The sequence below is a fragment of the Neopelma chrysocephalum genome, unplaced genomic scaffold (genome assembly GCF_003984885.1).
Source record: "Neopelma chrysocephalum unplaced genomic scaffold, ASM398488v2 Primary Assembly neopelma1_124, whole genome shotgun sequence".
Classification (NCBI taxonomy): Eukaryota; Metazoa; Chordata; class Aves; order Passeriformes; family Pipridae; genus Neopelma; species Neopelma chrysocephalum.
Window position 1 is genome coordinate 1,318,290 of NW_020897786.1, and position 22,537 is coordinate 1,340,826.

The following is a 22,537-nucleotide window of genomic DNA, read 5'->3' on the forward strand; positions in this document are numbered from 1 at the left end:
TTAAGGATATTGAACTGCCCTTGGCCAAGCACAGGTCTTTGCAGAACTCATTAGAAATGTTTTTCATGAATAATGATTTTTCAATTCTAATTCTTATTCTTATCAGTTAATGTGTAGTTCATCTTGTTAATGGGTGCCATGTTGCTTTTTTATGGTGCTGTTTTAACAAAGGATTGTACAGGACACAGTGAAATGTTTTTGGGAAGCCTAAATGCAGTATATTTTACATATGTTATTATATATCTGCATAGTTACTGTTACCAACGATGTTTATAGTCTGACATTTAGTTTTTTGAAAATAGCTGTTTTCCATAAAGCAGAAAGATGGGCATAAAGCAGGAACCATCTCCTATCCACCCCTTTTCCATGGTCTCACCTGTGTTAAGGCTCCAGCTGCTGCACTAGAAATGCTCAGGGTGTCTAATTGTCCTTCTAAAATACTGCTGGTTATTTTTATTCCCTCCTTCTCCCACAGCTTCTCTGGGTGGAAGATCCAGAAGCTCCTCAGTGCCAGGCTCAGGGATCCAGAGGATTCATTTAGGGTTTTTTCCCATCTTTTCAGTGCAGGTTCTGTGGCCATCCAGACACAAATATATCAAACACGAGCTGTTTAAAATGCTGTAAAATTCTTTCCTTGCTGCTGCAGGATTATTAGTGCAGTGCTTCAAAAGGAGAGCACTGGGTGCAGGATCCTCTCTGCCCTGGCAGGTGCAATGTGTCTTTTTCATGGCACATTTGTCCTGCAATACATCTTTTCCATCATTATAGACTGGAACTCCTGCTGTACACACAGAACATTCCTCCTTATTACCTGCCCAGGTTTAATCAGAATTCCTGCTGCTCTCTTTGGCTGGTTTTGCCATTTGTCTTGATTTCAGTGACTAATTTACAGGCTCTGACTTGAAGTTCACAGTTTCCATTTGTTACACATCCTTTAACACTTATTACTTCTTGATTAAAGGGGATTTTTAACTGAAAAAATCCTTCTCCTGATTGGGAAACTGCCAAATTGCCTGACTTCTTGGTTAGTTTGTGGGTTTTTTTGGTAGAACAATGTAAAAGTGCGCAAAATATTCTGGATTCCTGCAACCAGAGGAATGTTGTTCTTTGCACCTTGCTGAACATTTCCCCTACTATAGTATTCTTCTCACCAATTTCTGCATTGAGTGCATTTTAATGAAAGCACAGAGGGAAAGAACTAGGGTTTGGATGTAACTAATGAATTGGTTTCCTCAGGTTTCACCAAAAACAGGTTTTTGAGGCTTCGTTGTCCCTTGTGAACAGAAGAGAATGGAGTTGAAAGCACGTTTTATGGATAGGCTGGGCCTTAATATTACAGTTACTGTGCTTTGGATCCTCCACTTACTTCCAGTCTCCCACACTGGCTGTAATGGGGTGTTAGGAAAGGAAACCTGGATAATTCCAGTTTCAGGATGATTAACTGTCAGTCCAGGTGTGGCAGAGCCCTGTGCCCCAACATGCACCTGTGCATTGCTGCAAATGATTTTTATTATCATTTTAAAAATGACTATTAGTAGAGGCTCCCAAGCTGAGTTAGGAAAAGAATAACTCAGGAAACAATTGAAGAGTTCTTCTGGAGAAGCTTTTTTTCCTGAAGAAGTGCAGGTGCTGTGCAAAGACAAATCATGTTGTGGGGAGAGAAAAGGAGGGAAAAACTATTCGCGGGGGCATAGAGAAGTTCTAAAAGAAACTCAGAGGTGCTAAAGTGGGTGTGTGTGTAACATTCCAACATATCCGGCCTTTCCAGCCTCGGGATCTGCAGGAAAGGGAAGTCGCCCAGTGGACTTAGGACCGGACTACAAACCCCCCCTTGGAGGTGAGTGTTGCTGCAAAGCTTTTCCATTTCCACGTGTTTCATTTCCCTTTGGTCTTTCACCCAGAAAACACTCCTGGCATCTGTTCCATACCTTTTGTCCGTAGTTGTTCCCACTCAGTAAGTCCTGTAACACTCCTGCTGTGATGCTCCTGCCTGGAGTGTCTGGCAAAACTCTCCTGGCATTCCCATGAGCAGATCTGCTTCCCAGTGGAGTTTTAAAGGGCTGCTGTGGTGCACAAGTGGACAATTATTTCAGTAGGAACATATTAGGAAGGAAAAACTTCCTCTTCCTCCCTCCCCTGGTTACTGTTGGGGATGCCTTGCCCTGAGGTAACGCTCAGTAGTGTTTGATAACATTATTCTTTCAGGGCAAAGTGACCCCTGTAGGATTCTCATACTGAGTGCAGTGGTTTCTGGCTCCAAGGGGGTGCCTGTGGTATGGGGGTTTTAGCAAGATCCCAGACTAACTCTCCTTAGACTAACTGTTGAATTTCTATATGGTAACTATTTGAGTGGGCTGAACTTAAGTTTTGATAGACCTGGTTGGGGATGGATCTATAAATCCTCTTACAGCTCAACAATTGTACAGAAACACAGGTGGCAAATGACAGAAAAATAAGCACTTTCCAGAGATCCAAGCAGACCAGCCATCTCATCCTGCCCATCTGTAGGATGCCAGACACCTTTGCTTTGCATTCCTTGCTTTTTCTATGGAATAAATAACCCCTTTCTCCCATCTCAAACCCTCACAGGCAGTAACAGTCCCCATGGAAGTCCTACCTCTCCCCTGGACAGCAACATGCTCCTGGTGATCATCGTGTCCGTGGGGGTGATCACCATCGTGGTCGTGGTGATCGTCGCCGTCTTCTGCACCCGCCGCACGACCTCGCACCAGAAAAAGTAATGGCCCTTGCCCTGCCCTGCCTGTCCCACCTCATCCTGTCACCTCATCTTTTCTTGATCATGCTGTAGTGTTTATTCCTTTAAGTCTTCCAGGCTGTAGATGGTCAAGGTCCGTTTTTCCTAATCCATGTTCCAGAGTTACAAACCATCAGGAGTCCACACCCAAACTGGGCAATGCTCTCGTGTGTCCCTGCACCTGCCCCTCTCTCAGGGGAAGCTGCTGTTTAAAATATTGTTTCCAAACTGGAACCAGTCCATCTCTTTGGAGGTGGGAGAGCTCCACAGCTCAGGCAGCTTCTCGCTCCTGCTCTCAGCATGTCCTTCACTGTGTGGAGTCAGCGTCCAAGCTGTGCATGATAATATCCAGTTTTTAGACAGATTACTGGAGTGGAATCTGAATCAGGTGCTGGACTCCTTAGGAAAGTGCTCCAAAATCCATAATATAGGTGTGTACCTGAATTCTTCCCTCATTTAGAGCACCTGAATCAAGCCCACAGCAGCAGTGCTCCCGCTTAGAGGCTCCTGAAGGCTCTTTCTGCAAGTTCTTTGAAAGACCAGAACTGAAAGCTGTATTTTAAGTTTGAAAAGATGCTGTTATGCAAAACAGATTTTTAAAAGCTAGGCTTGGAAGATACTCTCCACTTGCTTTGCTGAAGCTGGAATCATCCTGCAAAAATGCAAGTTGTTCAGGAGAGGGAGCAGGGATGTGGGAATGTCTGACAGCTGGGGGGTGTGCTTGGGAGAGGGCAACGCAGATGGGCCTGTGCCCCAGAGATGCATTTTATTTTCAAAGAGCAGAAACAGCCCTGTGAAACCTCAGTTTCTAAATGGCACCTCCCTTACACAGAAACCCCCAGCAGTGAGTCACTCCTGCTGTGTGCCAGGGGCTCAGCTGGGTCAGGGCAGGACATGGGAGCACGTCTGGCTGGGAGTCACCTCCGTGGGAGGCTCTGCCCGCTGGTACTGAGCCATATCTGAGCCACTTCTAGCAGTTGTGTCACCCAGAGGGAACACCTTCCCTCGTCCTTGTGAGGAGCAAGTGTGGAGGGCAGTGCTGGAACCCTACGTTTTCCTTTTCCCAAATTCCACCATCCCAAATCTCTGCCTCCTGCTGCTGCTGTTCAACAGCCATGAAAAGCTCCTCAGTCTGAGCAGTGCTGAAAGTGATGTTCCTGTCGTTGATCGTCAGTGTTCACCATCCTGTTGGGATAACTGGCTGTTTGCACCCTCCCTCTCCAGCTCTTGCTGGAGCTGAGCCCGGAGCAGGGGCACAGCGTGGTGCACCTTCACTCCATGGTTGGAATGTTCTCTTAACAACCACAAGCACTGCAAACTCAGTTTTTGTCAGTGCAAGCTTGGGCTGCAGAGCACAGGGCTGCAGGATGCGGGACCGCTGGGGACAAATTCATGGCATCAGAGTTGCAGGACGTGCTTTGAGATGTCAGCTGGGCTCGTGTGCAGAGTCCAGAGCGTCCCGCCTGGTGGGAAGGTTCTGCTCAGGTGGACACAGGATCTGAGGGGAATCCTTTCAACAGGTGAGGCTGACACCTAAGAACATGTAAGAACATCTCCTTTCTTTTCTCTCCCAGGAAACGTGCTGCCTGCAAATCAGTGAATGGCTCCCACAAGTACAAGGGGAACTCCAAAGATGTCAAGCCTCCTGACCTTTGGATTCATCATGAGAGACTGGAGCTCAAACCCATTGATAAGTCTCCAGATCCCAATCCCATCATGACAGACACCCCAATCCCTCGCAACTCCCAAGACATCACCCCAGTTGACAATTCCATGGACAGCAATATCCATCAGAGGCGGAATTCCTACAGAGGTGAGAGATCAACGAGTGCTTTGGCCATGAGGTGTTAAATACATTTGACTCTGAGTGGTGAAATCACTTTATTGAGATATTACTTAGTTACTCACTTTTGTTCTCATTTTTCAAGCAGTGAATTGAATTTGTTCCTAGTTTCTAAGACTCCCTAAAAAGGATGGATCACATGTTGTAGTGAGGAAATTGAGTGCCCGGGAGTCAAATCATTATTTTCTCTTGGTAAATACTGACTAGTAATTGGAAGATCATCTAACAAATGTTTTGAAATGAACTCCTGAGAACTGTGTGTGACATCCTTTCAGCCCACAGCTGCAGTGCCAGAAGTTCAAGTTTGTGTTGGGGCCTGGAGAGTTTCTCCAGTACCAAATAATTGTCCTCTTCTCACCTCCTGGTGGAGGATGAAAGAGCTGTTTTTATCAGTTGTGACTCACAGAACTGCAAACAGGACTAGACAGAGGGGGGTTGAAGTGCTCAGGTGCCACAGGAGCTGCAGGTCAGTAACCCCGGTGTGTCTCCCTCAGGACACGAGTCCGAGGACAGCATGTCCACGCTGGCAGGAAGGAGGGGGATGAGGCCCAAGATGATGATGCCTTTTGATTCTCAGCCACCTCAGCGTAAGTCACCAGCCCCCCATTCCTGGCTCCTGGAGTGAGGAGCACCCAAACCAGCCACACTGATGCCACAAACAGGAACACCCACACCTGCCTTCCTGCTCACTGCTCCTGAGCAATTCCAGCCTCTCAGCAGTGGGAGCAGCTCAGAGGAGGCCCCGGAGCCCTTTATGGGAAAGGCAGAGTTAGACTAAGGGAAAAGGGGAAAAGGAGCAGCTGCACTGGAGTGAGGAGTGGGCGAGAGTCAGGAGTGTGTCCAGTGTCTGTCCATCCCACTCTGGTGCTTCCCAAGGAGAGCCTGTGGGCCTGGCTGCTTTTTGTAACCATTCTCTCTGAACTCTGCCAGTGCCCAGCTGTCCCACAGGAACTGCAGAGAGCTGCTCCATCTCTGTCAGGTTCTCAGCTGTTGGTTTTCTCCTCTCCAGCCTGAGCAGTCCCATGTTTTTAGCCTCCCCTCATGAGGCAGCTGCTCCATCCCCTGTAGCTCTTGAGTTGCCATTCTCAGAGCCTCCTCTGACTTTACTACGAGCTCCTTGGAATCTTTGCTCCCTCACTCAGCCCTGTGAGCCCCTTCTGGAGCTCCTGGCCACCAGAATGGCATTTTCCTACCCCAGAGACCTTAGAATTATTGGCAAATGGGAAGATTTCTCTTGATTGCTGCCATGTCTGCTCACTGAGAAGGAAAATTGATTAAAGCCAGTGCTGGCACTGCTACCTGGGATCTGCTGCTCACTCTCCTCCGTCTTAAAATCTACCATCAAGCCCCTTCCTTGGTTTTGTGTCTGTAACCATCTTTCAGTCCATACCAGAGCCTTCCCTCAGCAGCAGCTTAGTATTTGACCTTTGGAGTGGAGCTTTTTTGAAAATTCAGCTGTATTTGCTGGTTCCCTTTATTGATGTATTTACTGTGTTCCCTGGAAAAGCCTGGCTGATTCCCTCTCTTTCTTATCCATTGCCTTGCCCAGGGAGAACAAACCAGGCCTAGGCACAGCTGGCTGGGGCAGGTGGGATGAGGAAGGAGGTGGAAGGTCTGCTGGTGCCTCAGGGCTTGAGGTCATTTTAGTGACTTTGACTTTTTATCCTGTTTTCAAGAGCTCTGAGGGCCTCCAGCAGTAGGTTTGTGTTTTATAGTAACTGGAAACATTAATATAATGTCATTTAGGCTTTGCAGAAGCTCCACAGGAAGCTCACAGTGGTATGTGAGGCCCTTTCTCAGGAAGCACCACCAGGACCATTCCGTGTGTTTAACTCTGAGCCTGCAGACACCTTCCCATGGCTTCCCCCCAACTGGAGCACTCAGATCTAGTTATTTACCTCTTAGGTACTAATTTAGGATAATTCAGTCTCTTCCATTTTAGCATAATTTGCAGTAATGGTGTGTACCAAGTGAGCTCCTTCTTTGACTACTGAAATACAAAAATCCTGGACGGATATTAGGAAGCAAAGGGCTGTTTCTTTTTGAACACACACACTATATGTGGATAGTAGATCTATATTCTCTCTATTCTTCATCTGAACTTTTCTCTTCCTTGAAATCAAACAGTGCATCCTGATGTGAATTAAGTTGGTGGTACTGCTTTTTGGCCTGTAATCAGGTGATGTTTTTGTCCTGTACACGATTCAGGTCTGATGATCCAGGAGTTTAAGGTGGATTGTGAACCTGCTGAGGGTCTGGCTCCCCTGCCGAGTGGCTGTGTGGGGAAGGGAGGGATGTGGTGCCTTTCAGTCCACAAGCACTGTGTGTGTGTTAAGTGTTTCTCTGTCTTGTGTTCATCCACAGCTGTGATTAGTGCTCATCCCATCCATTCACTCGATAACCCCCACCACCATTTCCACTCCGGCAGCCTCGCCTCTCCAACCCGCAGCTACCTCCACCACCAGCCCAGCCCCTGGCCCCTGGGCACAGCCTTGTCCCACTCAGACAGGGCCAATTCCACAGGTGAGACACAAACCACCAGGGCCGTGTTGCTCTAATGGAACCGGGAGTGAAACGTGTGGAACTCAAAGCCTGAATCTCGGTCAGTCCCCACTGTGCTGTTCCATGAGGTTTAAGGACGTGGGTGTAAGTGCAGACAAAATCCTGGATAGGTTGAGCTTACTTGTGCAGATCCTTGAGGCACGTGATGGAAGAGGAAGCTCCATGTTTTATACACAGCTACAAACAGGAGGATTCCTTATGCTAAAGCCTTCAGCCCTGAAACACCAGATTAAATCTGAGCTACTTAATGTGATAACTTTTTCCTTGGTTAGTGCCATTTCAAACCAAGAGAGGAGAAAGGTCCAGACTTGGCTACCGAGAGTGACATTTGTTAACCTTCCTGAAGGACACAGAAAATGGGGGTGATTTCCATGCAGTATTTTCAGGCTTGAAGCACAATGAATTGCAGTAGTTTCTGCAATGTCTCCAGTGCTCTGAAGATTTCTGAAGCCACACTGTCACTAAATTGCACGTGGGTAAAATGTTGAGTTGGAGGGAACTCTAAACTTTTCTACCTTAAGGTCAGCATTCTAAGGTGTCGCAGCCAAAAGTGTTGTTTCCTTATGAGAACAATTCCTGAGGCTGCGAGGACACAGGGAGGCAATATGTGAGAGGCAGAGGTTATACCAGTGAAGTGACAGCTCCCACAATCCAGATCCTTCCCTGCCTGTGCTCCAAGTAGGATCACAACGCCCTGAATGTAAGATACCATCTCGTTCTCTTAGGTCAGTGTGGAGCCTGCTGCAAGCACAGCAAGCTGGGATTTCATTTGAGCTTGAGTTTGAGCTTTCAGCAAGTAGGAAGAAATTCTTAGGAAGAAGTTCTTCCCTGTGAGGGTGGAGAGGCCCTGGCACAGGTTGGCCAGAGAAGCTGTGGCTGCCTCATCCCTGGAAGTGTTGAGGGCCAGGTTCGATGGGGCTTGTAGCAACCTGGGATAGTGGAAGGTTATAGCAGGGCATGGAATTAAATGATCTTTAAGATCCCTTCCAACTCAAACCATCCTGTGACTCCAAGTAAATGGATTTCAAGCCTGTCTTAGAAAAATCTCAGGCTCCTGTGTCTGCACTAGTGCTTGGTGTGAACCTTAAATTACAGATTTGGTTACACATGCCAGTACTATGAGATGCTCAAGGGCAGAAGGAGAACGAAGGTTTGTGTTCTCTGCTGTTTATCTGAGGACTTACTCCATGGAGCTGTTTCAGTGCAGAACTGCTGATTTGCTGTTGCTGGGGATGTGGAATCATTCAGTTCTCAACTCATTGTATGACTAGACAGCCGTTGTTCACCGTAAAACAGGGCAGTCACACAGAACTGGGGTTATGTCCGAATTCCCCTGTAGCTTGTAACAGTGACCCTGGAAAAGGTGCTTCCCAGTAGCCTGCTGTGTTTCCATGTGTCCCAGAGGCCGTTTCTGAGCAGCCAGTAACTGCAGTGTGTGTGTTGCAGAGTCCGTCCGGAACACGCCCAGCACGGACACGCTGCCGGCGCCCTCGGCCCCACCGGGCACCGACCACCAGGACCCCGAGGGCTCCGCGGGCTCATACCTGGGCACTGCCCAGGAGGAGGACCCTGCCCAGGGCCTGCCCACTGCCCACGTCCGCCCGTCGCACCCGCTCAAGAGCTTCGCGGTGCCCGCGGTGCCCCCGGCCGGGGCCTCCTACGACCCTGCCCTGCCCAGCACCCCCCTGCTGACCCAGCAAGGTGAGGGGACAGGCACCGCTGCCAAAACAGGGGGGTCTTAACAGGGAAGGTCCTTGAGGGGCAGGGGGTGGAGTTGGGCACCCAAGGAAGTGTGTTCAAGGCTGCAGTGAGTTCTGTTGGTGTCATTTTCAAGGCCTTTTTCTGTACGTAAATAAATTGGACAAAAATTTGGATCCAACGCTCCAAAGTTTAAGTGTTCACTTTCCTCTAATACAGTCTTTCCTCATCATAGAATCATGATAGAATGGTTTGGGTTGGAAGGACCTTAAAGCTCATCCAGTCCCACCCCTGCCATCCAACCTATCCAGCCTGGCCTTGGACACTTCCAGGGATGGGGCAGCCACGGCTTCTCTGGGCAACCTGTGCCAGGACCTCACAGGGAAGAATTCCTTCCCAGTATCCCATCTAACCCTGCCCTCCTTCAGTTTAAGGCCGTTCCCCCCTGTTCTTATTCTCCTCCTTTCTGATTAAGCCCAAGAACCAATTCCCTGAGGCCTGACTCTCTACCATTGGTTTCCAGCTCCCACCCACCCCGTTCACTCGGTGAAGACTGCGTCCATCGGCACTTTGGGAAGGACTCGCCCTCCCATGCCCGTGGTCGTTCCCAGTGCCCCCGACGTGCAGGAGACCACTCGGATGCTGGAGGACTCGGAAAGCGTAGGTACTTCCACTGCCAGGCCTGGCCTTGCAGTGCTCACAGACTGGGGGGAGGTCTCTCCTTATTTGTGTCACACTTGGAAACTTCAGGAATTCTGCACTGACACTTTCAAAGGCAGAGGGTCACAAGGCTCCAGACTTCCAACACCGCCATTACCTGTGAATCCATATAAAAAGTAGAGAAGGAGAAACACCTTCTGCCCAGGGCAGGGTCCTGTTACAGCCCTGCTGCTGCAGAGCATTCCCAGTGTCACTGCACAGGGAACATGTGGCACTAATGCCAACGTGTTTTAAGCATCATCACAAATATGTTTGTAGATTCTCCTGTGAAAGTGTTCTGACTTTGGGGAAGGATGCAGCCACCTGTTGGGCTGCTTTTGGGAGTATCTGTTAAGGATGTTGAGGATGTTTTGGGTGGGAGGCACTGGAAGAGCTGTTTTCCTTTCAAATTGCAAGCCAGGAAGTTTCTCCAGTAGCTACTGGCTCACTAGAATCATATGTTGTCTTCAGTATCACAGAGGTATTAGCTCTGATCACTGCTACAGGAAATGATTATTTTGAATTTATTTTACTTTTTTTCCTCGTTGTCCTTTTCATTTGTCACGTTTTTGTTGCCCTCTTGATTTTATTTCTGCTTGTGCTGGTCTAGAAATTTGATCTGGTGCCCTTTTGCCCTTCTGTCTAGATGTCACTCCTGCTTTATTTGTTTTGTTTGGTCAGTACCAAACCCTTACTCATTAGTTTATCCATCAATAAATCGGTAATATTCAAATAGAGCCATTAATAACTTTGTTCATTGATAAATTAGTACAAGGTAGAGTCAGCACACTAAATACTAGTTAAATTAAATTGCTAGTTCAAGTATGAGTTTTCAAAATTAAATTATGAGTTGAATTAAGGGGTTTAGGGTTAGGTAGTGATTTGAATTAACTCTGTTTTTTTATGAGAGCCTGTAGGAATGAGTTTACTTTCAGCTGCTGCTGTTTATCATTGTCAGTGGTTGGCAGATAACGTGTTGGACCCAGGGCAGGGATGACTTCTCTGGTACAGTCCAGATGTTTGATAAACTGGAAGGTCATTGCCATTTGAATTAGGAGAAGGTTTGTCTTTAGAAGGAAAGGAAGTGAGAGCAGGGTCAGGGTTTTGAAAACTGCACAGAACTGGGAAGGACTTGGTCAGAAAAGGTTTGGAGCTGCCGTGGTTCATGGTGTCTGTGTGCACACAGCACTGATCACAGAGGTGATGGCTCATCAGTGCAGCTCAAACTGGACCTCAGAGCCTAAGACACTGATTTCAGGGAGGATAACGATACTCAAAACATTTCTTTTGAGGTGATTCCTTTGACCTTTTTTCCAGTTAAGCTGGGAAGACTTTTCTAAACTGCCTACTCTGGTTCAAAGGCAGCTGTTCCCTTCAGGGATTGAGACAAGGAAAACAGATCAGCTGATCACGGTTTATTCAGTGGGACTCTGAATCACAACTGCCCAAAGAGCTGCACTGAAAATAGAATCAAAGAATAGAATATGCTGAGCTGGAAGGGATCCACAAGGATCATCAGTCCAACTCCCACCCTGTCCCTGAGAGCATTGTCCAAACCCTCCTTGAGCTCTGGCAGCCTTGGTGCCGTGCCCCCTGCCCTGGGGAGCCTGTTCAGTGCCCGACCACCCTCTGGGGGAAGAACCTTTTCCTGCTATTCAACCTGAACCTCCCCCAGCACAGCTCCAGCCACTCCTTAGAGTGTTCTTTCAAGTTATTAATTCCTGTAACTGTGGCTAAATCCAATCCAGGTGTAGTTATTCCTGAGTCAGAGCCGTATCCCACAGCAGTCCCTGACCATTCCTCTGTGTTTCCTGTCCTGTCCCTCCCTAAGGAGAGCCAAGGCTCCCTGTAGTAACCCTCTCCCTCTCCCCAGACCTACGAGCCGGATGAGCTGACCAAAGAGATGGCCCACCTGGAAGGACTGATGAAGGACCTCAATGCCATCACCACGGCGTGACCACCTCCCCGGGACATGACTCCAAACCGCTCCGCAAGTCGTGGGACTCAGCCTTGGAACGCAAGGAATTGTACAGAGGAAAAAAAAAAGGAAAAAAAGAGAAAAAAAAAATACAAACAACAAACCAGAAAGAGGGACAGCACATGAGAGCAATTGGGAAGGAGAGGAACCAACCAGAGGGGACCTGTGTGTCACCGTCCTGCAGTGAAGTCATGGCCCTGTGAATTCCAGTCCCCTGTGGGCCGGGCAGGGTGGGACACACCAGGCTGGACTCCAGACACAAGGAAAGCAAACGGACTCGCCGTTAGTTTTGTTCTGGTCAGGTTTTGTCTCAGTGGTGTGATTGCCCTGCCTTTTCAGTGTTGGACATTGGCATTTATGTACAATTTTATTTGTGTTTTTATTTTATCTTTTTTTATAAAAAGGAAAAAATATTGTAATTAAAAAAAAAAAAAGGGAGAAACTGTTGTTTTCCACAGCCTAGGCTGAGGTTTGACTGCTTGTTCTATTGTGTATGGAAATTCATTGCCAGTGTGGGTTGTTCTGTTTTGTTTTTTATTCTGCGTACAATTACGTCCCCTTCTGGCAGTTAATCCATGGCCTTTTGGGATGCTGCACTGCTCTTTGTAAGCTTTTTTTATTATTTTTATATTATAATTATTAAAAGCCTGACTTTCTCCTCTCATCACTGTGAGATTACCAGTCTGTTTGAATTGAAATGTAATTTGAAAGGCTTGTTTGTCGCTTTTTGTGCAGTTTCAATATTTTGAGTGGGGGGGAAAAGTAGCTGGGGAAGGGGAGAGGGTACAGGGGGAGGGGTCATTCTTGTTGTTTTCCTGTCTTTCTCCAGTGACTGGAAAGACTGAAGAACATGAAGCATCTTCTGTAATGTCCTTCCTTGTCCCTTTAGCATCACTGTGTCTCTGGTCACTGAACTGCAGTGAGAGTCTCATTTAGAAACATTGCCAGAACTTCCTCCTGTAAATTGGGGTTCCTTATGCTTAGATGACACTACATGCAGCTTATTTTGGCAACTGTTTTGTTGTTGTTAGTCAAAGATGCATCATGAACCTTGCAAGTGCAGAGTGAGGGCTCAGCACAGGCCCCAGGGCTGGGGTGGAGCTCCCAGGAGAGAACTGTGGGACCTTCCATCCCCAACACACCACATCCTGCCTGTGGGAACGCTCCCTGCCCACAGCAGCACGTCCAGCCCCAGTGCAGTGTCTCCATCCCAGGCCACTCAAACAAGGTCCAGCTCTGGAGTATTCCCCAGAGACAGAAACAAGGCAAAAATGTATTTTTTTACACTTTGGAAAACCATGTAAAAAGAAAACCAGTATTAGTGACTCAGGTGCTGTTCACACATCTGTCTGGAAAGGAAGGGAAGGTCAAAGGGAAGGACAAGGTTTTTTTCTTTTCTCCATGTGTGATTGCCTGGCTCTGCCCTTCCCTGCGAGGGAGAACGGCCTGGAAATGGGCTGTAGCTCAGTAAAGTAACCAAACCCACCCCCAGGTGCCTGATGAACTCGTGTGCAATTCCACTGCCAGAACAAAAGGAAACTCCAACTTACTGCTGGTTCAGAGGGGAATCTGTTCCTCCTGGGATTTGGGATCTCGGGGATGGGCAGGTCCGGGTGCTTTGGGGACCCTGCTGTGGCTCTGCCAGGGCTGGGCCTGTGGGAGCAGCAGGAGGGAATGCTGGAACTGCTGCAGCTCCAGTAACAAACAGGAATTCTGCTGATTTTACTTTGTTCCCCACTGAACTGAACTAAAGCTTCTCGTCTCCAAGAGAGGGGAGAGCCATGGAATCACCTGGAGAGCAGCTGGGATGGTGCTGTAGTGTCACTTCCTTTCTTTTCCTGGACTCTGTGTTGTCATTTCTGGGACGTTTCCTGCCTTTATTTATTCTTTGAGGGAGGGGAGGGAATCAAATTAATTGGGGCACTGTGGGCCACCTGGATAACTGATGTTTGGACATTTAATCAGTACAATTCAGGGCAAAATAAGCTACAGAATATGTGTTTAAAGAATAAAAATGCACACCATGGCCTGAAAGGAGGGTGTGAACCTTTTCCTTTGCCTATTTTTCACCTGTACCCAAAGAAATACCATCCTACAAACACAGTATTCCTGGCTGGGGGGGGTCTTTGTGAATATTCCTTATGTATAACACCATGAATGTTAATATTGTCATTGAATTTGGGGAGGGGGAATATTTTTAATGATAAAACAACTGTTCAAAGTTGGTTTTTTAAGGTTAAACTAAAAAAAAAAAAGAAAAAACATTTATTCAATTCAGTGTACAATCTGTATTGCACTTTTTCACATTTTAATGCTACGTTTTCTTACATATCCTGTGATTTTAAATTTGGAACATTGTGTATCCTTGTAGTGTCATAGTCAAGCTGTCGAGTGACAGCTTCCCTCAGACATTTGGGGAAAAAAGAACCAAACCTGTATATTGTTTTATGATTCTCATGTAGAATAATTTCGAGGGCTGCTGTAGGCGTCGACCTTTCTGTACAATTTTTTTTGCTTTCCTGTAGTATTTGCTGTATCCTCTATGGCTTTTTTTAATAACTTCATGTTTATTATTTGGTATTGGAAATCCAATACACTTTTTTTAATCCAATCAAATTCTGGGCTGCTTGGAGAGTTTGTTTAATTATTCCTAATCAATACAGGGACCAGGTTTGGAATTTTACTTGCCCTTTTTGTTGCTGTGGGTTGGTAGGTTGTGTCCTCCAGAGAAAAAAAAGAGGAAAATTGTTACCTTCCCTCAATCTTTGTGCAGACACCGAACATGTAACGTCTGCCTTCCTTCTGTTGCAAAGCTCCATGGTAAAAAATATCACCTTTTAATAAGCAAGTAGAGAAGGAAGGGGTTCACATCAGGGAAAGGACATTTAGTAGCCTTAGTAAACTGGTAAATCATGAAAAATAATACTGTAATCATGGAATAGAGTGCTTTGTCTGTACCTCTTGAAGTGCAGTGATGGGTATCCTTGTTGCTCCCCTCGTGCTGACTCCAGCCTCCTCCTCTCACACTGGAGACTCCCACTGGTCATCAGCCACTTTCCCAGTTACTTGTGTCCTTGGGAGCATCATCCTGATCCCTGCAAAAGGGAATTATGCTTCTGCAGGCTTTACAGCCCCTGCTCCCCTCGTTGTTCATCAGATCTCTGTTTACTCATTAAATTGTGCCCCCACACCGATGTCTTGGGTGGGAAGGGACCCCCAAATCCTCCTGAAGGGGAGCCAGGACCTGCAGCTGGGCAGGGCTGTCACACCCACGCCAGAGCTGGGGGCTGTGCAGGGATGTGTCCAGGGGAGGAGAAATGGGGAGCAAAGGCATTGACCAGTAAGTTGGGGGTGTCCCAAGGCACAGCCAGGACACAGGCGGGTAGATTAAAACCCTGCCCTCTATTTACTGACCTTGAGCTCATGGCAGGGGTTGGAATGAAATGAGCTTTAAGGTCCCTTCCAACCCCAACCATGGAATCACTGAGGTTGGAAAAGACCTCCAAGGTCAGCGACTCCACCCTGTGCCCAATCCCCCCTCTTGTCGCCCAGCCCAGAGCACTCAGTGCCACGTCCAGTCATTCCTTGGACACCTCCGGGGGTGGGGACTCCACCACCTCCCTGGGCAGCCCCTTCCAATGCCTGACAGCCCTTTCCAGGAAGAAATTCCTCCTGATGTCCAACCTGAACCTCTCCTGGCACAGCTTGAGGTTTTTTCGTCTCCTCCTGTCCCTTGTTCCCTGGGAGCAGAGCCCGACCCCCACCCGGCTCCCCCTCCTGTCAGGGAGTTGCAGAGCCAGAAGGTCCCTCCTGAGCCTCCTTTTCTCCAGGCTGAGCCCCCCCAGCTCCCTCAGCCACCCCTCACAGCACTTGTCCTCCAGGTTCTACGATATAAAGTGAGTTTATCTCGCTGGCCAGTGCAGATAACTCCCGGTGCTGCTCTGCCCGTCAGTCCGGCTGACAAAGGGGTGGGTTTGTGCCGTTCTGAGGCAGGTGACAGGTGACACCTGCCGCTCATGTCACAGGGTTGTGGCACAGCCCGGGGACACCAGATGGCAGCGGTGACTCGCTAGTGAAAGGCTGCAGCCACCTGGAAGGGAATCACTGCTGAGGAGCCTCGCGTTAGCGCTGCTGCTCCTCAGCGGCAGCTCAGGGAAGAACTCGAGCTGCAAATTACAGCTTTTCCATGCCTGGCTCTGGCTTTCCCTGCCAGCGCTGTGGCTCCCAACACAGAAGGAAGGGGCTGCCTCAAACACCTGCAATAAACTGGTGCAACACTTGCAGGCTCTTTCCCATTAAGAGCAGCCATCCATCTCCACGTGAACTGAGGCTGGATTTAAACCACATTCATCTCAATAAAAGCAATCCTTCAGGGGCTCAACAGGATGTAACTCAACAGCCTTTGCCAAAAATATTAATCATTACAACTTTTCATAGGATCCTGGAATGGTTTGGGTTAGCAGGGACCTTAAAGCTCATCTCCTTCCACCCCCTGCCATGGGCAGGGACACCTTCCACTATTACAGTTTGCTCCAAGCCCCATCCAACCTGGCCTTGGACACTTCCAGGGATGGGGCAGCCACAGCTTCTCTGGGTAACCTGGGCCAGGGCCTCACCACCCTCACAGCCAACAATTCCTTCCCACTATCCCATCTAACCCTGCCCTCTGGCAGTGGGAAGCCATTCCCCCTTGGCCTGTCCCTCCATCCCTTGTCCCAAGTCCCTCTCCAGCTCTCCTGGAGCCCCTTTAGGCTCTGGAAGGGGCTCTCCCTGGAGCCTTCTCTTCTCCAGGTGAACACCCCCAGCTCTCCCAGCCTGTTTCTGTGGGATCAGGGATCTCCTAATCCAACACAGGCTCCAGCCAGGTTACACATCTCCCCTCACTACACAGTATCAGCTGTGGGACTTTTATAAGCCAAGCTCTGAGCTGCAGAGTGCCTCTCTAGAACATTCCAAAAGCAGACACAGCAAAATTCCTGCCTCTAGAAGAGCTTCCCCGCTCTTCAGAGTGCTGCTCCCTGGAAATCCAGGGAACAGACATCCCAGCAAACATGCAGGGCTGACAGGGTAGAGACAGCAGCAGATTTGGAAAAGGAAAGTCAGCCCTTGGCAGGCACAATGTGGAAAAGCGTCCATGAGAACATGGACATAGAAGTGAAAGAGAGGAAAACATCCACAAATTCAGCCTTGTGAAAAGGCAGGGAAAGCCTGAATGCCATAGGGTGCCAGGGAGACAGACTAAAATCCAAGGAGGGGGAGCAAAAAAGCCTTCAGCCTATTGGAATGGTGTTGGACCCCCTTGCTGTGAGGAAACGTGTTCTTCACCAGCTGAGTGACTCTCTGCCCCTGCACGTGTGCCTGCACAGGGCTGGAAGCAGCTGCACTAGGACAATAACCTGCTCCCTGTCCTTTGGTAACCAAGAACCAACTTTTCCCAGTTGCTTCCCAATTTCAGCTCCTGTTTCCCAGCCTTCTTCCAGCACTCACCGCCTTTCCTCCAGCCCTCCCTCTCCATAGGCACAGTGTCCATGAAATCTGGCTCCCACAGGGCTGGAACTTGGAGCAAATGCTGATTTTCCTTGATCATTCCTTAGGAGGAAGCCCTGTTCCCCAGCCAGGCTGTCTCAGGACATCCCCCCCTCAGGCAGGTGCTCTGCCTGCGGCGGGTTGGGCACAGGGCCAGTTCAAGCACAGATGCACCAGTGACACCAGTGCAGCCTTGGGAACGGGAGGTGCTGCTGCTCCAAGGGCTGCAGAGCCCCATCCCTGCCCCACACGCCCCTGGGTACAGCCTCCTGCCCCACACACCCCTGGTCACACAGCCTCCTGCAGCAGCCCCAGTGCAGGGAAGGCTGGGAGAGTTAAACGAGGCATGCAGAGATGTGGCAATAAAATCATCACACATGAACCTAATCCAGATCAGCAGGACTCACCCTCAGCAGGCTGCAGGCAGGGCAAGGCTGGGCTGCCACAGGCTGTGTCCCTTTTTCATTTTAGGTTGGCTGTCAGTGCCTCCACCTCCTGTAACTTCATCTTCCCCTAGAGATGAGGTGGGGTCTTCAGTCCTGGGCTGCAAAGCTGAGGGGAAAAGAAAAAGAAACCCCATTAGTGACTTCAGTGACTGTCCCTGGGTGGTGGGTCCTGACAGAGCTGGAGCACCCAGGCAGAGGTGTTGGGAGAGCTGGGAAGCTCTTCCTGAGTTCAGACCCCCTCAGGACCCTTTCAAAGGGAGCACGAGGCTGCTGCTAAGGCCGACCCCCAGGTCCCATCCTGCAGCAGGACAGGGGGACTGGGGAGGGGACAACACCCGGCAGCACCCGGGGGGCTGCCGGACACGGGTTTGTGATCAGACACATGCCCTGTGCCCCGGCCAGGGAGAGCCTGGGGAGGGGCTTCCCCACGGAAACCAGGGACGGCTGCGTTCCCGACAGCATCCTCTCGGATCCTGGCATCCCTGTGCGTGAGGAAAACACCAGAGCCCATCTGTCCTCGGTGGGCACCGTCGCCATGGTAACAGCATCCGCTCCATCCATCCCGGCTCTGCGGAGGACGGCGGGGCCGGAGCTCCCTCCCGCACAGGGGTTTCCCTGGCAGCTGCTGCTGCTGCTGCTTTATCAGGCACATCCCTGCTCCCACACCGATCCCATCAATCTGCCTGCCGTGAGGATGTGGAGCCTGAAAACAAAAAATCCCTGTCGCTGGAGAAGGGCACTGAGCAGCTGCCAGGGAAACCTTCCCAAGGGTTTTCCATCACTCCCATATGGTGCCCTCTCCCAGCACCCCCCAACCTCGAGGGCTGTCCCCCAGCACCTGGACCATATCCTGCCCTCCCCCTTTCACCCCCTGGCTGCTCCTGCAGGTTTCTCCATCCCCTTCCGAAGAGCCACACAGCCCTCACAGCATTCCCATGCCCTGGAGACCAGGCTGCAGGCACAAGGAGGTGCTTCGCAGGGGCTTCCATGGCTGCATTCCCTCCTGGATCCCTATGGATTTGCTGCCCTCCCTTGCCCAGGTCTGGGCACCAGCACAGATAACTGGAGTGGTTCTTCCCAGTTGGGAAAAACAGGAAAAAACCCAGCTGGTGCAGCCAGTGCTGGGAAAGTGGAGCTGGAAGTGCAGGGAAGGTGGGTAAGCAAAAAAGGACAAGGCACGCCCAGACACAGGGCTGGGGGGGAAATGCTGCCCAGTCCTGGCCCCAAACCCGTGGGCATGGAGGGGACCCCAAAGACAGGGCACACGGCCCAGGTACCAACACACAGCACCTTCCAGAACCTTCCACTCCAACCACAACCCCCACACCACCTCCCAGGGCAGCCATGTCCAGGGGGACAGAGTGCCCAATGTGGACTGGGAGCACAGAGCCAGGGCTTTCCCCACAGCTGCTCCCAGCAGCCAGGAATTAGAAGGACCACCAGCACCCCTCAAAAAGTGAGCTTAAAGTAAGGAGCCACCCCAAAATCCCCACCACCCCTATTACCTGTGTAGACCTAGAGAAACCTGCTGTTTGCTGCAAGGACTGGAAGAGGTCACACTGGACCCAGCCCCTGTGCCCCACCCTCCCCAGGTGCTTCCCATCTTCACCCCTAATCAGGACCCCATTATGGGCATCACCTGAGGGCCCCACCCAGCTGCTCATGGCTAGGGTTGCTCTGCCCACCCAGCTGGGCTTTGGTTGCTGCAGTGGAGTGTCCATGGGATGAGGGCTGGAGTGGGGACATTGTTCCCAACCAAGGTTGCTTTAGGAGCTGTGAGATCCATTGGGATCTAGTAAAACCCATCAAGCAAAGAATAGCACCAGGACAAAGTAGAACTGGGTGCTGAGTCCCAGGGCTTGTGACTCATGGGCTCTCAGAGGATATTCCCGAGTGCCCAAGGCTGGTGTCTGCCTGTTTTCATACTACCTGAACCAAACTCTATGATTTTGGAGACCACTTTGCTGGGGACAGGGAGTTAAAAATGTGTGTGTTGTGTCCCCAGGTCTCCCTGGAGTATCTGCAGCCCTGGCAGAGCATCTTCATAGAGCTAAGTATGTATGTCCTCAGTTCCACAGCCTTTCCAGGAGCGCAAGGATTGCAGGGACATGAAATACCAAGTTGTCCTGACATTGAAATCTTTGCCATGAAACATAAGGCAGCAGGGAAAGGGTTAATAATCCCTCAGGACACTGTTCTTGCCTGGCAGTGCAGCCATGAGCACTGTCCTGACCCAACACCGTGCCCCCTCTCTCCCCTGGAGGGGTACTGCGTTCCTGGCAATACATCCAGGCTGCTCTCGGGAGGAGGGGGGAAAGCAGGAATTGTTTACAAAGGAGCAGCACCGGAGCCCTGTCCTCCATCTTTCCTACTGAGAGCAAGAAATCACTGCTCCCACGAGTCTGTTCGGCCCTTCTGGCTCTGGTGGGTTTGCTCCAGCAGCACCTTGATGTGCTGTACCCCCACCCCATGGAGCTGTTCCCAGGATGGAGAGGCAGCTGGGCCAACTGGAGCATCAGCAATAGGAGGGAGCAGCTCCCAGATCCCTGGGGGCTGGAGCGCCCCCAGTCAGCACTGAGCCTTGCAGAGGAGCCGACAGGGATGGACACCACCCTGGGGCTGCAGCGGGTGGACAGGACACCCGAGAGCCACGACCACCCCAGGGCCCCGGCAAGGCAGGAGAGAACAGCACGTGTGCTCCTCCGGAGGGGCTGTGCCAGCCGCGTGGGCGAGCCCGGGCCATTCCCATCACAGCCGAACAAAGCGGCGTATAAAAACACAAAATAAAAGGGAAGAGGGGGAAAATGACCCTGAAGGGCTCTCTAATTTGCAGCACACTCAGGGAGAGCGGCTTCCCAGGGAGGGGAAGGCGTTCAGACACGTGGCACCGGGAGCTGCTGTTAACGCCTTCCTGCCCGGCACTGCGGGACAGCTCCCGGCTGCTCCCAGTCCCTTCCCGGGGGACAGGGTGGGAGAGCCGGGTCCTGCAGTGCCCAGGCCAAGAGGTCACCCAGCGGAATTCCTACAGCAGGCCCGGCACTTACTGAGCTACAGCTCCCGTTTTAACCTAGGAAGCTGTGGTGTCTCCTGCACCGAAACAAAAGAGCATCTCCCTCTTCTGAGAGACTTCACTCAATGTCTGTTCTAATCAGGTGCCTCCTAAAAGGGGGACTTGAGCAGAACAGTGGCTGCTGTGATTGGGGTCAGCTGGAAGCTGGAGGCAGCTGGGTTGCAATGCTGCTTAAAAGAAAATCAATCTCCTTTCCTGCCGCTGTAAATGGCAGAGCCGTCAGGATTTTCTTCCCTTAATTTGCCATAGTAGATGGCACCATATTCAGCTCCATTAAAATCAGAGCCTAAAGTCAAAGTGAGGCTCAGGCAAAGGTGTGCAGGACTTAGTGAACGTCTGAGGCCTCTGCAAATGACGTGACAAAACCAAGGTGCAGACACTGGTGTTAAAATTCAGCCCCTTTTTATCGACAGCGAGAAATCAGGCACTGAGGGGATGGGTTTGGAGACACCCCACCCATCCAGAGAGCAGGGCTGGGGACAATGGGAAGACCCAGCACTGTGCTCTGATCCCAGCACAGCCAGACCCTCAGCTCCCCCTCAGCTTCCCCCGTGTGCTGCTGGGGGGTCCCTGGGGAGGGTGGCACTGAGAGCAGGCAGCTCAGAGACGGGGTCATGCCCCCTGGGGCCTCCCAGCCAACACCCTAAACAGGGAGAACATCTGGGACCTCAGGCTTCAGCACTGCTGGTCTGTGCTGAAAAATAGGTGCTGCTGAGCTGTGACCTGGGGCCGGGACATTGGGTGTCCCCTCCTGCAGAAAAGCAGCATTCAGCCAAGGCTGCACCTCTGCAAGCAGGTTGCTCACAATGTGCCTAAGCAGATTGATTGAATTTCTGCAGGTTTCTGGGTGTAGACTTGGGTTAGAAACCAGGTACACACAAAACCTGGGATTGTGACAGGAGCATTCCTCTGTGTGGGGAAAGGGAGAAATGCGACCAAGGAACTGCAAGGCTTGGAGAGCAAAACCTGGGCATGGAGAGCAAAAGGAAGGTTTCACAGGGAAGTTTAAGAGCTCAAAACTTGGATTTTTTCCTATTCCAACCGAAAATTTTACATTTAAACATTACTTATAATTAAAAAAAAAAATTGGATGGGGCAGGACTAGCAACCCATTTCCTCTATTAGAGTAATGGTATGTAAAATAAAAAAGCCTGGCACAGAAATTAATTTTGAAAGGTAACACGTTTTAGTGCCTGAACTTCCCTCATAGAAACACGACAACTGACCCAGCAGGAGTCACTTCCCAGAGAGGGTTTGGACACAGACTCCGAGGGGGCATTGCAGGAGTGAAATAAAAGCTGAGAGCTGAGGCCTTTTTACCTTCCTATAATACATCAGCTCCTGACCTTGGCTTAGTCTGAGACCTGGAAACTGCTGCTTCCTTCCTCCCTGCTTTGTCTGCTTCTGTGACAGTCCCTGTTGCAGGTTGTTCACATCTGCATCCTGCTCCTTGGGCCCTTCTCCAGGGATCACAGTCAGCCAGAGTTGCCATGTCTGCCATTAACGTGAAGGATTTCGTACACACATCTGCAAAACAACTACCAGATTCCTCCCTTGAACTGTTACAAAACCAAGTGTAGGCAAAAGTTTTACATTTCTACTGTCAATGGCTCAATACAGACTTCAGATGAGAATATGTGAGGTGGTCAACACACTGCTAAAGCTCTAAAGACATCAGGAAAACAGAGACAGAAGTGAGGCAAAGGACTGAAATTCCACCCAAGGGACTTTTCTTCTTTAAACCTCATCTCATGTTGCCTGAAGTTCTCCACTTAAAGCAGACAGCAAGTCAGAGGGATGGGTTTTTCATGTTTTTATTTACTAAGGTTTTTATTGTGTGTTTTATATTGCAAACCCCACCCCTAGAACTCTTCCCTCCCTTCCCCCCCAAAGAAAACAAAAATAACAGTAGTAATAATAATAATAATAATAATAATAATAATAATAATAATAATAATAA

General features: G+C 49.9%; 1 protein-coding gene and 1 long non-coding RNA gene across 11 annotated transcripts in view; one reads left to right on the forward strand and one right to left on the reverse strand.

Annotated features, from left to right (window-relative positions):
- The window catches only part of NEO1 (neogenin 1), a 169,417-nt gene extending 155,266 nt beyond the window's left edge, over positions 1-14,151 (forward strand). For 7 of the 10 annotated variants that reach the window (XM_027697874.1, XM_027697875.1, XM_027697876.1 and 4 more), the window contains 8 exons: positions 1,769-1,837; positions 2,590-2,737; positions 4,330-4,568; positions 5,093-5,185; positions 6,963-7,121; positions 8,607-8,861; positions 9,382-9,518; positions 11,431-14,151. In XM_027697874.1, coding sequence (XP_027553675.1) covers positions 1,769-1,837; positions 2,590-2,737; positions 4,330-4,568; positions 5,093-5,185; positions 6,963-7,121; positions 8,607-8,861; positions 9,382-9,518; positions 11,431-11,514 — 1,184 coding nt within the window. In that variant the 3' untranslated portion in view covers positions 11,515-14,151. Of the gene's footprint in view, positions 1-1,768; positions 1,838-2,589; positions 2,738-4,329; positions 4,569-5,092; positions 5,186-6,962; positions 7,122-8,606; positions 8,862-9,381; positions 9,523-11,430 lie in introns of all 10 variants that reach the window. The other 3 variants (XM_027697882.1, XM_027697883.1, XM_027697878.1) reach the window with 2 other exon arrangements.
- On the reverse strand, positions 11,470-17,967 carry LOC113974614. The gene is made up of 3 exons (XR_003536597.1): positions 17,469-17,967; positions 14,494-14,630; positions 11,470-11,566 (listed from the first exon to the last, which is right to left on the reverse strand). It is a non-coding gene; the product is annotated as an uncharacterized LOC113974614 (long non-coding RNA).
- Between the last annotated feature and the right edge of the window lie 4,570 nt (positions 17,968-22,537).